Source organism: Teleopsis dalmanni, chromosome 1, assembly GCF_002237135.1.
Source record: "Teleopsis dalmanni isolate 2A chromosome 1, ASM223713v2, whole genome shotgun sequence".
NCBI classification, from domain to species: domain Eukaryota; kingdom Metazoa; phylum Arthropoda; class Insecta; order Diptera; family Diopsidae; genus Teleopsis; species Teleopsis dalmanni.
Genome location: NC_051846.1, coordinates 166,634,826 through 166,651,211, shown reverse-complemented (window position 1 = coordinate 166,651,211; position 16,386 = coordinate 166,634,826). Strand labels below are relative to the sequence as shown.

Below are 16,386 nucleotides of genomic sequence, written 5' to 3'. Positions count from 1 at the left end.
GTTGTTTGTGTAATTACGTAGTGCTTGTCGATAAGCATTGTTTATAAGCATACACTGTTATATACGTAGTCACATTGATGCATCAGAATAGGTAATGGCAATATATAATATTGTTAATATATTATAAAATAATAAAACACGATTAGTCATCGCTTTTAATTTGACAGGCAGGAGTTCTAAGCCTTACACTTGCAGTCCAAACAAATTATATACGGACTATAAACTAATATACAGATTATAAAATAAATTCGGATATTACTCATCGACTACTAACGATGAGTACTTAACAATAATCGTAACAGTATGGTCAGCCAAATTTCAATAAATTAACTGAATTTTTGTTCTTGTCTTTTCATTTTTATTTGTCTCTTTCCAACTTAAAAAAAATTAAAAAAATAACTACTTTGTCGTCATAAGAAATGTAGCTTTCGGCAAAAATAATTAACTTTAAAATTATTAATAAAATTAATGAAACATTTAAAATTAAAAGAAATTAAATTGCAAATTATTATAACTTATTATTTATTTATTATTTATTAAAAAATATGTATAATTTATTTATTATTTATATTTATTATATATATAATTACAATATGATGATAATTTTTGTTCAAAATAAAAATTTGTGTTTTTCCTTATATTTTCTTCATAATAAACGTATACGGCCCTCTATACCAGTTGTTATAGGCTTAACTGAAGTAACATAATCCATTAGAGCTTCTAATTCAGTTTTATATTCCCTAAAAAACAAATTACATTTTATTTACTAAATAAAATATAATCAATATAAACATATAAATAAACTATTATCATAGTAATAACATATTATAAAACTTATATCAAATATATTATTAAAAAACAATATTATAAATATTATATTCCGTTAGGAATCTAGAGTTTTACATTCGATATCATTAATAATAATCATTTTGGTATTGAAATGAAAATTATATTATAGAGAAAATATACTTACAATCGATCAGTTCCAAATTCTTTTAACATAGTGAAGCCCCAACCACCACCGGCAATATAACTTGGAGCTATTATACGATACGATTTATTCATTTTCAGGGATACATATTTCGGTACCGAGCAAGATGCACAGCGCACACGAACTCCAACTACACGTTGACCACTGGGTGCTGTTAAATTAAATCTTACTTTGAGGCCACTGAATTGTAGAAAATTATTGGTGGTTGTTACATTATTCGACAAATCTATTAAACTAACACCATATTCTAGAGCTTCAATTAAATGTTGACCACTTAAATTGAAAGCTATAAGGTTATTTTCATAAGGACACAAAGAAAAAAGTTGACCGTAAGTTATATCTACAATAAAAAAAATGAAATAAAAAACAATAATTTTTAACCTATATGATCTTATTACTTCCGCGTGGTATTGATATATGCAAATCGTTATTGGAAGCTAATGCTATGGAAACGTTGGACCAGCCAGTTGCATTGTAGGGTACCAACTCTAAGAACTAAAAAAATGAGTTTGAAATAAATACATAATTATACTGATCTCTTTTTTTTACTGATTATCTTTTTCTTATATCTTATAAATTTATAGATTTAATTAAGAAATATTAGAGGTTGCTTATAATAAACTTCTTAACCCCTTAATTAAAAAAGTATAGAAATATATTCTAAACTACTTACAGTTTGAAATATTGCATCACAGTAGAAATTACCAACATTACATTCTTTGGAACCACAATAGGTATTTAATAAATCCACTTTAGTCTCGCCATAAACAACACTTCCTCCAGTTTCAATAGTATCTCTCCAAGCAGCTTTCATCTGTAAGACTTCGCTATCTATAATTAAAATTATTATAGATTGAGTCCAAGATAATTAATTATTAATTATTTTATAATTGTTAATTATAATTCTATTATTAATTATCTTTACAATATTTAAAAAAATCTTTCTATGCATTTAACAACGTTCTTCCTTCCTCTAAAAATCTTATCTTATTTGTTGTATACTTTTAGGGATTTCTGGAATTGAGAATTCATCAATTTTTTTGTTAATTATTAAATAAACATTAATAATAAATTTTTAGTGGGTAAAGTAAAAATTTTTTTATATAATATAATCCAGAAACTCACTGGTAAATCGAGTACTATAAAAATTAAAAGACTTTAAATTTTTTTTTGTAAATATTTATTAAATATAAATATTTAGGAACACAATCTCAAATCATAGATATTAGACACACAATCTCATAGTAAAGTATTTTATAAAAATAAATAAATAATTTCTTTTACATAAATCTTCTCTTTCTAAACAAGTTATCATCGTTGTTGTTTCCACCATTCAAAACAGTAATACGTCCTTCGATACCAGTATAAATTGGATTTGTATCTTTGGTATAACCTAATAGAGCATCCAAGTCAGTCATTTCTTTTCTGAAATTAGTACGGAGAATTATATAAATACATATATTATTATCTATATCAGTGTGTACGTAAAAAAAAGTTATATATATAAAATAACTGTTATTTCTCTTCGTAACTATAGAAATTTAAGGTATTATTATATTAAGCACACACATATAGAACTTTCTAGACTTCTTTAAAATTAAAAATTTAAATATGTAGTAATTTAATTGAAACTTACTGGTAATCTGTACCAGCGTCTCTAAACACGGCATAACCATCACCACCGTTTGCTAAGAAATCTGGTGCTACAATTCTATATTCAGCTTTTGAATCGAATTTTTCATATCTTGGAATTGCACAGTTGGCACATCGAACTCTGATATCGATGACTCTTGAATTGGGGGGCTTAGCAAAATCATACGTTACTTTCAAACCAGAAACTTGTAGAAAAATACTGGAACTGGTGATATTGTTATTTACATCCACAGATCGTACACTGAATTCTAAAGCTTCCAGTAATTTTTCACCCGTTAAATTGAACGCAGTTAGTGTATTTTCAAATGGTGACATGGTAACAAGATTTGAGTAGGTAAGATCTATAATAACAATTAACATAATTTAATATAACTATTTTTAATATAACATTTATTATTGAGAAGTGAATACTTACTGCCTTTATAAAGTGGTACACGTAATGCTCCAGTATTCACCAAACCAATAGCAACAGTTGTCCAAGCATTTTGGTTATATGGTGCTAAACCTGCAAACTGTATAAGAATGAAGAAGCATTTTTTATATATCTATGAGCTCATATTTTAATAAATATGGATAACTATAATACATACAAATATACATAATATATAATATTACATATTAAAATAAAATTCTTACCCCATGAATCATAGCATCACAGAAGAAATTTCCCAAATTACATTCACGTGAACTGCAGGGTCCCTTTAACAGGTTTACTCTCGTTTCACCAACAATGACATTACCCTGCACATCGATTACTTCTTTCCAAGGTATAAGAGCTGCTTTGACTTCCTCATCTAAGGATGAACAAAAGTCAAATAAAATTTTTAAACTATTATATGTAAATACCCAAGTGTTGTATCAAAAAAAGTAGAGTTGCAACTCGAAGATACTTTTTCACAGTTAAATATAAACAGATTATATCACACACAATTATATAGATAATATTATGCATAAAAAAGTATTTTAAAATATAAAGATATTGAAAAATTTACACACACACGCATAAAAAAAAACAGTATAATCTCTTATAGACCTGGTATTTAGTCTATAAAAACAATAATGATAACATATCATATGAGCCTATTAAATAATCTTTAGAGCATATATACGAGTATATTACACACTCATTCTTAGTGACGTTGTATTATAAACCAGCTTATTTTTTTTATTTATGACTTTAGTATTCATTTAAATTTATATTTTGATAACTTAAAATTAAAATGAATTATTAGACCACACCAATGTTAATTAGTAGACACTTACCTTCTGGTACGTCAGCATTCATATAAATTGGTTGACCCTCGTGACGTATAACATCGCCTTTATCATCGAAAAATACTGTTAAGTTGCCAACGTATCTGGCATAGGCTGAAGCTTGCACAATTAATACGCGATGCCCGCTCTCATGTATAACTTCTGTTGGATAAGGTCCACGTGGTTTATCTGGCCCGGGTAAAACATCACCGGTATAAAGAAATGTGTGTGAGTGAGCACCAACAATAACATCAATATCGGCACCAGCATGTTTAGCGATTAACTGATCCACATCATAGCCGCAATGAGAAATGACGATTATAATATTCGCTCCTTGTGCCTTCAGTTTCTCGGCTTCTTCACGTATGGTGTCACTCTCATTACGGAATATTAGTTTTCCAGTATTAGCCAAGTCCTAATAATGTTTCGAGAAATTTAAGTCAAAATTATTAAAATTATTAATTTAATCATTAATTAATAAAATGTAATAATAAAATTATATAATTTTTTTTATACCAAAATTAATTATAATAAAACATTAAGTGGTGTCTAATATAATAGACTTAGTAGTTTTATGATAAGCAAAGAGATTTGATAGAAAAAATATTCCCTTTCTTATCTTTACGATATATGTGAGCTACTTACATAAGTGGTTTCCAATATAACGCCAATTACACCAATTTTTCGATTGCTTTTCTCTATAATCATAGAGTTCTGATATTTTCCATTTAAAGTTGGTTCAAATGTTGAATTCATATTTGCTACCAGCATTGTTGTATTTAAGGCCTCCAAAAATGGTACAACACCTTCGACACCATGATCAAATTCATGATTACCCAAGGTCTATAAAAAATATAAAATATAGAACATGTCTCAAAAAGTAAAGATCCACTTACCATCGCATCAGCTGGCAGTATATTCAAAAATTGACTAGTTACATTCCAACGTCCTATATTATACCAAAGTGTGCCTTGAAAACTATCACCAGCATTAAAATAAACTGGATTGTAGTCTTTCTGCTCTCTTAGTAATTTTCTTACAGTGTACACTGTTCGTGCATAACCTCCAACACATACTTCTCCAGCTTCACAATCACCACCGGTCGTATCAGTTTGTTCATATCTGTAATATATAAATCAAAGTTTTAACATAGTGTAAATGCACTAAGTAATCTATAATATTGGAACAAAAAAAATAAATTCCATTAATTATTATTTACATTTCCTCATTTTTTAATATTTATGGTATAAGATTAGATTTCGGCGAATAATAAATAATTATTTTCTGAAACCACGCAAAAATTCTTAATAAATTCTGTATAGAACGTGACAGTCATAACATATATATGATTAGAAATATTATTCGTATATTTAAGAAATTTATATTTTCTTATTACTAGTTGAATTATGAGCAACTATTAAAAGTATTAAAAGTTATTAAAAGTATTATTTATAATTAAAACTTAAACAAAACTCTTATATAGCGGTTCTAAGCCCGGTTAGTATTGAACAATTTTGAAATTATAAAATAATTATTTTACAAATATATTTTGTCTAAAATATTTTTAAAGTTTATAATTTGAACCAGCTGCAAATGGATGAACTAATTATTGTTTACCATTTATAATACTATTTACGACTGCAATGTAAATTTGTAGCGCCATCTGCTGCTTAATTTCTTTGGAACTGCTGTTGTAGTAAATCATGCAATGATACTGTTTACAAATTTACAAAACTTCCAATTTATCACTCTTCTTTAGAAAAGTATATTAATGCAGTGTTTTTTTACATAGAACGATTCATGAGTATATGAATATATCTTCAAAGAGTGATTACCCAAAACTATGCCAAAGATATAATTAATTCATTAACCAAAAAAATATTTTTCGACAAAAGATAATGCTTTTGAATGGTTTTGAATATAATATATTTATATTGTTTAAAAAATTAATTATTTAACTATTGATTAAAAAAATTTTTTAAATATCTCAAATACAATTTCTATTATTAACATATTCCGCATACTTTTTAAATAGGATATACAGCATAAACTAAATAGCGAAAAAGGATCAATACCACCTTTATATATTTCAAAAACAAGTAATATAATTTAACTTAAATAAAAATAAATAGACTATAAATTGTACTTTCATGCCAATAAATAAATATAAGATATTAAAAACATTAGCAATATAATACTATATCTTAAATTATTATAAATGAATAAATAATGAATCATACCTATATGTTATTATCAAGGTTATTTGAATGAACTTAAAATACTTTGGCGTGGTAAATTAATCGGTTAAACCTTTAAATTTTAATGAAAAATGTTGATGATAATTATAAATCAAAATTGATATCACACTTTCATTTTGTTAATTTACATTTTTTATTTTTTATAATCTATATAAATATATCTTTTATGACGTGGCAAGTACAGAGAAAAACCATCAATAAAAAGTCACTTTGCTGAAATTTTCTATACAGTAGCTTTACCCTCGTTATCTTGTGTAAGAAAAATGTATTCCAAAATCTATAACGAACTTCTACCAAAAATTAACAATTAAACAAAGGAGCTTAAAGGTGGCAGTCAGATTTAGATAAATAATAAAAATTAATATAAATAAAATGTCAAATATATATGTAAACAGTATGATGTTGGGATTATATATATATTAGTCTCCGCAGATCCTATGAGGACCAAAGGGCCACAATTATATGGATTATATGAAGCTGATATAATATATGAAGCTGATATAATTAATAGTGCTTCATATAATCAATGAATATATGAAGCACTACGAATACTTACCAACCATGGATGTCATGCTTAAGCACTACGAATACTTACCAACCATGATATCCATGGTTGGTAATATTCGTAGTGCTTCATATATTCATTGATTTATTAACTATATTATTCGATATCTACTTATATTACTCTATCAAAGTTATATACTTTTAACTATTATTAATTATCTTTAATTAAAAATATAAGTTAAATGTTTTGTGTGTAATAATATTGCCTCATCATTTTTTATTTCATTCATTAATTTTATTTTAATTATATCACCTGCTGCTATCAGTGATTATAAAATACTAAACAACGAAATCACATATGTCCATATACAGTATCTTTGAAGTGTCCATATCATGTCATGAGCACGAGTTAAGCATTCTTAAAATATTCTATCAATTTGATAAGTTCTTTTAAAACTAATCTAAAGTGGATCTTTGGATTTAATTACAAATTAAAATTATAGATGTAATATTATTCGTTATTTATTAAAATATCTGATGTACTTATGAGAAACAAGAATATAAAAAAAAAATTAAAATTATATTAAAACAATTTACAAGCATTACTTGGTATAATTTACATGTCGCCAGTACTTTAGATTACATGTATCTCAATTTTTGTATCTAAGATAATTAAAATGCCAAATATAATCAAAATTTTAATCGTTGATAAAACTGTCAATAGTACGAGTATTTCAAGTACCTTTTTCTTTTTATTTTGTACTCAAAATGGTGACATATATATATATGTATATATGTGTAAAAATTGGGTAAAAATTTCAAAGAGTTTCAAGCAATTGTACACTATTGCATACCATACTCCTATTAAAAATTAAATTAATCTCTTCTACCCACTGTTTTGGCACTGTAAACTAAACATATTTTAAAATGTCTTTTAAATTTCTTGTAATACGTAAAACCATCTATAAAACACATAGTTGTGTGGCTTATAGGTCACACATGTGCGGCCCTAAATCAAAACCAATCTACAGCTAAATCATAGAGGTCAAGTAAGAGTTTGGAGTAGTTTGTATCTTTAGGTTCCTTTAGGTAGAGTATTAAAATATTTTTACAACGACTTTTCATTTCACCGATATGCAACCATGTTAGATTTACCTACATCCAAAAATTGAATAACTTCCAAAACTGCAAATTTTTACTGATCAAAGATATAGTCTTATTTTTCATAATATATATAATATATACTTTATTGAATGCAAAGTTGTGTTACATTTCCTTTGTGTATGAAAACCAGTAATATCATCTAAAAAAGTTTACCTGTTGTGGTCATGCAGATAACGCTTAATAATTATTCTACTGTGTTTCCCTCCATATTTCTAATCTTTTGATTTATACTCTATAAAAACTTTTGTTTTTCTTAAAAACAGATTTGGTTGACATAAGTCTCATCTTAAAACAAAAAATTTCAGTCGTTTAATAGGAAAACAGATTTTTTTATTCTAGTACAACCATAATCATAGAAAAAATGATTAAAACCAATATTGAAAACCTCTCTTACAATAAGCTTATTCACTACAATAATCTACTTCTTTTGTTCTTCTGTATTTATAAATCAAATGGGTAATCATACAACATTATACATATATATGTATAAATTAATTTGTATAGAATAATTGACTAAAAAATTTTCTACAAATTAAACTTTCCATTTACTTATTGAATATGGATTCACATTGTGTCACACATCGTATTTGAAAGGGTTTAACTACATAATATTTAAGTCGATGTTTTTTGTAGTTTACTTTATAAATTATAAATTGTATTTTAGGTAGCCATGCTAGGCGACTAAATCTTCCTTTCAACTATACCTGCTGCAATTGTGGAGAGGACGATGAAAGTGCCTTCCATCTGCTTTGCTTCTGTCCAACAAATGCAAGGCGGGTCTTATCACTTTAGGTTCTTGGCCAACTGCAAGATGAATAGCATTATAAGCTTTGCCAAAAGTTCGAAGTGGTTCTAACCCTTGACTTTTTAATTATACGGTAACACAATAGGCCCACAGGCCTAAATGGATCCCTTAGAATCGTCGGTATATCCTAACCTAATAAATAAGAAGACCAGAAATCAGAATAAAAAGATTGTGCCAAACAGTTTTAACAATTTTACATACACTTTCATAGGAATATAAATTAGTATAGGATAAAAGAAATATTCTTAATTGAAGAGCTTTAGTGAATTCATCCTTTTCTCAAACACTAAAATTAATTCTAATAATATATTTTTTCCATTATTTCTAAATTTCAAATATTTCGTTATCAAAACATCAAGTTAATATTAAAACCAAAATATATACACAAAAATATGTATATCAAAATTGTATAGTTTTTTTTCATATTTAGATTAAATTATATATTAGCAAGAAAGGATTTATCTCCTTGTACCCTCTTGAATACGCCACTAGTGGCGGTTATTTATTTTTTAATTAATTTAATTAAATTTTTTAAATTTAATATTTCTTTTGTGATTTCTTTTGTTAATCCCTTGACCACAGAACATAGGTAGGCAACAAGATAAATGTACCGGAATTTCAGCTTAATAAGTTGAAGTGGAGGTAGGAACAAATCCTTCTGAATTAGCTAGAAAGCCGTTTTGAATCCACAATTCTTTGTAATAATAGATAGAAGAAGGTGGAACTAAAACCAGCCAGAAACCATTGTCGAGTAATATGTATTATAATAGTTTTGAAACCATTAATTCAATTAAAGATCCATTTAAGAATATATGCATACTCTCATTATAAATTTACCATATGGCTAAGCAAAATAATAATTCAATACAAAAACTTAAATATTTTTCAATTACTTACTTAACTATAAAATTTAATCAATATCTTATCGCAATTTCAATAATAATTTAATTCATGGAAAAATTAATCAGAAATCAACTAAAGTAGCATTCGCATATTATATAGATTCAAAGCTATCAATCTATAATATATTAAATTTCACACTTGTGTTTTAATTTATTGTTATTATAGTCGTTAGTTTCCATTTTAACAAATTTTTAATTAATTTTATCTGCATGTGTACTGTGGCTTTTACAATCAGGAACTTAACCTATAAATTTAATATACTCAGTTCATTTGTTATAATGAATAATTGCGAAACTAGTTAATTTAATAAAAAAATTGTATATCTATAACTAATATTGTTATTAATTATTATTGTGTCTTGATTTCTAATATTAAAGTTATCATTAAGTACCTAGAATATATGCCTGAGTGAAATATTTATTAATGTACAATTAGTAGATTGCCTTGTGATAATGAAAAAATGACGAAATGATGAATATTTTATTTTTCAATAGTCTATATGAATAGTTTATATGAATAGTCTATATGAATTCCATAAATAATCATAATAATCCATAATAATACACTAAAAAATAGAAATATCTTACTGTATAAAAATTAGATTCGCGGGTCTGTGATATATAATTTTTAGTAAATTAGAATAAATCATAAATCTAATATATAAAAAATAAATTGAACTTACAATTTGACATATTTGTGATAGAAAGACTTTTCTAATATTATTTTTTTCAATTTTAAAACTAAAGCTTTCAAATATATATTTTTAAGACGGGTTCAAACAGTAATGAAGAAACAACAATAGAAATTTGATTAATTGATTCAAATTTGTTTAACTATACAGAGCTGTTTCGAATATTGCCAAGTACTCATCATCAGTGATCTTAGGATATATTCGAATTTTTTTTTATTTAATTAGTTTTTATCCGTATATAATTTATTGAACTACAAGTGTCAGTCTTGAAACTCGTGCCTGTCAAATTAGAAACGATGATTAATGTATTTTTTCACAAGTAGAGAAGGTAGTACAAACTTTCAAAGCTCAAGTTCCAAGTTTTTTTTTGCTACTGTATTTGTAAGTGACACTAATCAATGCACTTGCCGTTATGCCTTCTTTTTAATTAAGAGCATTACATATAGAGTAATAATAAAAAGATATCGGTTAGGATCGTATAACACTACTTAAATATTCAAAAAAGTTGCAGTTTACTATTAAGACTGTGAATTGTTAGCAAATGACATCGTCGAATAACTTTACAAACTAACAGTCAGAAATATTCATTACAATCAGTATTATATAGGTATATATTACAATTAGTAATATACGAGGGCAGTTTGTTAAGTCAGTGACTTTTTGAATAAAGCAAATTTTTTTCGGCAAATATTTTATTTTTCTACGTAATCACCTTTTAGCTCGATACATTTAGTCTAGCGTTTTTCTAATTTTCTTATTCCCTCCAAATAATAGGTTTTCTCAAAGTTCTCAAAATACGCGTTTGTTTCGGTAATGACTTTTTCATTCGACTCAAATCTCTTACCGCCCAGCCATTTCTTTAGGTTTGGAAACAGAAAATAGTCGCAGGGGGCTAAATCTGGAGAATATGCTGAATGGGGTAGCAGTTTATATCCCAATTCGTGGATTTTGGCCAGTAATGCTTAATCAGCACACGAAATTCACTTTTTTCCATTTTCGTAAAAATTTACGAGGTTGTCTGCTTTGAACGGCTATCAAACACCAACTAAACGACGTAGTTTGGAGTAACTGCGCGGGAAATTCAAGAAGTCACTGACTTATCAAAAACAGCCCTTGTATTATATAAAGTATTTCGTGTATGCAATATGTACATTATAATCAATATATAATTCCTACTAGAGTGATGCATATATAATTTGTATTTCATCGTTGAAATTTCACTATATGAAGAGTTTCTATATATATTTTCTTAAATCCGAAAATAACATTAAAACTAATTATTTTAATCCTTAAATTAACATAAATAAATGAATTAACTTGATACTCTGATGGTAACACACTAAGGGATGGTAAACACGTTATTATAAAGCAAACTTATTAACAGCCTGTAACTATTATAAACCTTCTTGGATTATGATGAACAACAGATTTGGTCAAGCTTATTCTGGATATGCTGAATACTGTGGTCTTGAACCAGTGAATCACAATTAAAACACAATTCCATGAAATTAAGCAAACACAATTCTAATAAATTAAGCAAAAGACCTACTTAATGAAACCTAATTATTGCTAACTTTGTGATTCATAATTTGGAAAAAATGTATTTTATTTAAAATTTGTATTTATATATTTATATATTTTTATTTAAAATCTCATAGTTAAAAGAATAAAAGTACAATATAAAAAAGTTCTCCAATCAAACTTTTAATTGAACAGAGTTATACTAATATTACAATATATACTCGTATGTGGGTGTCGAATCTAAGCTAATCTGGATGAAATTATCTACAAAGTGTATATATTTTATTTTTATTTTGCTTGAAAAATTTGAAATGCATTTACTTTATATTGAATATACTAGCAAGTATGCAATATATATGCAGATATATTTATATGCAGATATATTTATATGCAGATTTATATTTATATGGTAGATAAGCTCGTATAATTAGATTGGCTATATTTACAAAATATATGTACTAAATATTATTTTTGATATCTCATTATTTTTGCTGCAAGCATATTGTTAAATTAAATAATTAATTAAAAAAATTTTTAAATTAATAAAAAAATTTAATAATAAAAGATTTTAACCACAGCTGATGGAAAAAATTAAGGTCAGGCAACTAGTTTCTGGTTTTCAATTTATGCATAAAATTAAATTTAACAAAGATAGATTGAACATTCATTCTTCAACATTTATATATATCAACTATTTCAATTGAGTGTAAGAACATTAAAACTACAAAGTATAAAACTTATTGTGTAGATATATATACATAAAATTATTTCTACTAAACAAAGGTAAATTTATTTTCTAACTGGTATGTATAAATTACACAATGTACATTTTTAAATAAAGTTTTATTAAATTACAAATAGAGTACTTAGTCATACTGACATTAATATAAGTTAAGTTGCAGATAATATTGCAAGAGATTCAGCTGAACTACATTATTCTATATATCTGAGCCTTTTTGTGATATTAGTTAATTTACAATTAAGATTCTGTTTACCGATTATATAAATATCGAATGAAATTGGTATTAACGCAAAATTTCACATAACCACCAAACTAAAGAGTTGGTTTGGTCATTGTATTATAAAGATCCACTCTTTCGCAGCAGAAGAGAATTAGGACTGCTATCACTCTAAGACAAATCAGTATGACGTTGTAGAAAATTGTATCTCTCCAAAAAAGAGGACGACATTTCATATAACATACTTTGAAACCATCTGGATGTGGTCTGAGTCAGGAGTAGAGTATCTCAAACTGCTTTATTATCACAAGACAAATCAGTATGACAAGGCAAAATATTACACCTCTCCAAAAAAAGAGGTTGAAATTTCATGTCACATACTTTGAAACCATCTGACTGTAGTCTGAGTCAGGACGAGAGAACTGGAGTGGAAGGAGTACTGGAGTGCACTTAGGAATATCTTAAGGAAAGACATTCTAAAAATACTTAAACAATAATGTTTTTTTAGAAGCAAATAAATAACTTCATTAGTAAGCATATTAAGTTAATATTACATTAAAATCTATATTTTATAAAATTCTATATATTCGATATTAGAATATTAGAATATCTATTCCAGAAATATATTTTGTTGTTACCGCTTTGCATTGGCATTAAGTTAGTGGGTTAGGGGCATATGTTAAACAGATCATCAAGAAATCATCATTTACCACACTTGTTTATTATTTTCAATTTTTTAACTTATATTGAAAAGTGGTGATCGACGATTATTTAATCGTCTGCATAAAGTAGCCCTTATTAAACTCGTTACGCGAGATCGTGAATACCTCACATAAAGATAAAGCACACATTTACAATTTTAAAAAGTATAAAAGGAATAAGTAAAGGAAAGATTTAAAAAATAAATAAAAATATAAAAATAATATAAAAAAAATATAAAAATAATATAAAAAAATATATAAATAATATAAAAAATATATAAAAATAATATAAAAAATAAAAAAAAAAAAAAAATAAAGACTTAAGAAAACAAAAAAAAAAAGATTTAAAAAAAATATTTTATTCTTTTATTTGTGACCAAAAATATTATATAATATTTATTTATATTAATAATTTATTATTATTATTTATTAATAATTTATTTATTTTATTTGTGGCCAAAAATATTATATAATAATTTATATATATAAATATATTATGATTTAAAAAAACTTAAAAAAATATAGATTTAAAAAAGGAGTAATAAATAAAACCATTCAAAAAAAAAAATTTAATTAAATTTCTTTAAAAAAATCATCTAATTAAAATTTAATTTTTGTATTTAAATATTTTTGTTAACCACCCCCTTTTTGAAACAGAATTCTAAATAATTTTAATGAACAATATATATTGTTTTTATAAATTTATATAACACAATATAACAAAACAATTATATTACCATAAAAAACGTAAATATTTTGTAGAAAATATTATTACTCCACGTTTTTAAACAAATAATATAATAACACGCTTAAGTTCAAACTATATAAAATAATTAAAAAAAATTAATAAAAACAACAATAAACGCTTGTTACTCATTATTCTGTAGTTGTTATATACATACATATATAGTAAAAAAAATAACAGCACTTGTTATGATTTTTTTTATATTTCACACGTTTTATTTTGTTTAAATTTGCATTAGTCGCATTTTGAATTGTATCTCAATATTTACATAATATTAAAACGATAAGATCAAGTTACCGACAGAGAACTACTATCACTTTGAGATATAGTTTTCAACTTAAGATAACAAAGCAAATACAGTTTTTGTCATACACAAATCTATAACTGTCATTTGTAAATAAAAAAAAAATTATTTTAATTTTAAATAATTTTTTTTTTTAATTTAATTAAATTTTTAAAGTCACGTTTTTGTACATTACACAAGATTGATATAAAAAACATGTTCAAACTGGTTTTACTTTGAATTATTTTTATGAACTCAATCTCAATCAATAAATTTTATTTTTTGTTATTTTTGTTTTATATATTTATTTTTTTGTTTAATTTTTATTTCATTTTAAATAAACACTTTTGACATACCTGGCATGAAAGTCGTTTATATGAATGATTGAAAGTGGAAATAAGTCGTCGTCAGCTGCTGCAACATTCAAAAATGTGAAGAGCACAACAAAAATCTTAAAAACTGCAAACCAACTCATTCTAAGGCTAGTTTTTAACACACTAAACTGCTTTGTATTTTGAAAAAAAATATTTTATTTTTGGATCTCAATTCTTTTGTTTAGAAATTTCAATGCACAAACCTCTTTGTTAAAACTACGCACTCCGTCTTCAGACCAAACCCGATGTTGGCCTTACCTGAACTAATTCTGCCTGATTATTTCTTACGGTAGCAAAGCGAAGCAGTCTTCGGTATCTTAAAAGATTCATAAAATATTTTCTATATACAAAATATATGCATTATATATTTATAATGCATATATACATACACATATATATTATATATATACTATATGGTATTGTTATGGACGATTAGCACAATAGATTTCGATTTTATTTTTGCGTTGATATCGCACAAGATAAGTTCGAAAACAATAATTGACTGTGTGAATTTTGACAAGGCAAGTACCTCGAACACACAAATTTAGCAATTTTATTTAATAATATGAATGAATTCCAAATGTCGGGTTTTGAGTGAAAGAGCAAAATTAAGAGATACAACTTATGAGTGAAAATCTGGAATTATCATAATAAAATATAAATATGTACATATATATAAAAAAAAAATGCATACAATATTAGTAAATCCAATTTTGCTTTATCAATGCAATAAGTTATATGATATATATGTGTCAGCCTATTTTTTATAATAGATACTTCTAATAAGATATAAAGCAAAGCGTAATTTAAATCTACGAGGGTAGCTACTTAGAAATGAAATTAATTAAAATAAAATTTATTTCAACTTGGCTTTGAATAATGCAAATATTTATTTTCAACTTTTGTGTTATGAAATCTTTATATAAAATAAAATCAACTCTTCACACCCATGCACTATTTTTCTCTAATCATTAGATCATTTTGTGGTTAATACCTTTTCCCATTATTTAGTTCAGCCTGCTTTCATAACCATCGTTTTCATTCCTGACAAAAAATAAATACCCATATTATATTTAAGAATATATTTTAATTTCCTATAAAGAGGTTTTGCGAACAGTGGTGAACTACAACAACAAATATTCATTTATATTATTTTAATTAATTGAATTGGCTGACCATACAGCTGTTTCGAGTATTGCCAAATACTCATCATCAGTGGTCTTGGAAATAATTCTTGTATTTAATAATGATTCTTGTATTCGTAAATAATTTTTTGAGACTGCAAGTATCAGGAATCAAACTCGTGCCCTGCCATATTTGAAGCTCAGAGTCAGCGCACCTTAACCAACTGACCCAAAACCGTAGTTGACCTTTATGTTCGCACATTTTTCTGGAGTTTTGTTAATTTGCTGTGAAAGTTTTTATTAACAAATTCACTTGCTGTGTTTTTATTAAAACGAAATCATAAACCAGCTGTAGAATAATTTATTTGTTGCATGATTTATATATTCTTTCTTATGTACAGAACCTAATCTAGGAACTTAATCTTTCCCACATAAATATGATTTTTTTATAAATTT

General features: G+C 25.7%; 1 protein-coding gene across 4 annotated transcripts; it reads right to left on the bottom strand.

The window, feature by feature from the left end:
• Positions 1–612: 612 nt before the first annotated feature.
• Positions 613–15,340, bottom strand: LOC119669972 (apyrase). Of its 4 annotated transcripts, XM_038080036.1 has the most exons (10): positions 15,196–15,340; positions 15,010–15,122; positions 14,789–14,934; positions 4,795–5,020; positions 4,544–4,741; positions 3,908–4,313; positions 3,281–3,438; positions 3,060–3,156; positions 2,628–2,985; positions 2,180–2,416 (listed from the first exon to the last, which is right to left on the bottom strand). In XM_038080036.1, the coding sequence occupies exons 3-10, from the start codon at positions 14,905–14,907 to the stop codon at positions 2,272–2,274; spliced, it is 1,707 nt and encodes a 568-aa protein (XP_037935964.1). In that variant the 5' UTR covers positions 14,908–14,934; positions 15,010–15,122; positions 15,196–15,340; the 3' UTR covers positions 2,180–2,271. The 4 variants fall into 4 exon arrangements, with proteins under 4 accessions (XP_037935967.1, XP_037935964.1, XP_037935965.1 ...); XM_038080039.1 differs by lacking the exons at positions 2,180–2,416; positions 2,628–2,985; positions 3,060–3,156; positions 3,281–3,438; positions 15,196–15,340 and adding exons at positions 613–740; positions 974–1,331; positions 1,390–1,486; positions 1,665–1,822 and having other exon boundaries at positions 15,010–15,171; XM_038080037.1 differs by lacking the exon at positions 15,196–15,340 and having other exon boundaries at positions 14,789–14,937; positions 15,010–15,163.
• Positions 15,341–16,386: the final 1,046 nt, after the last annotated feature.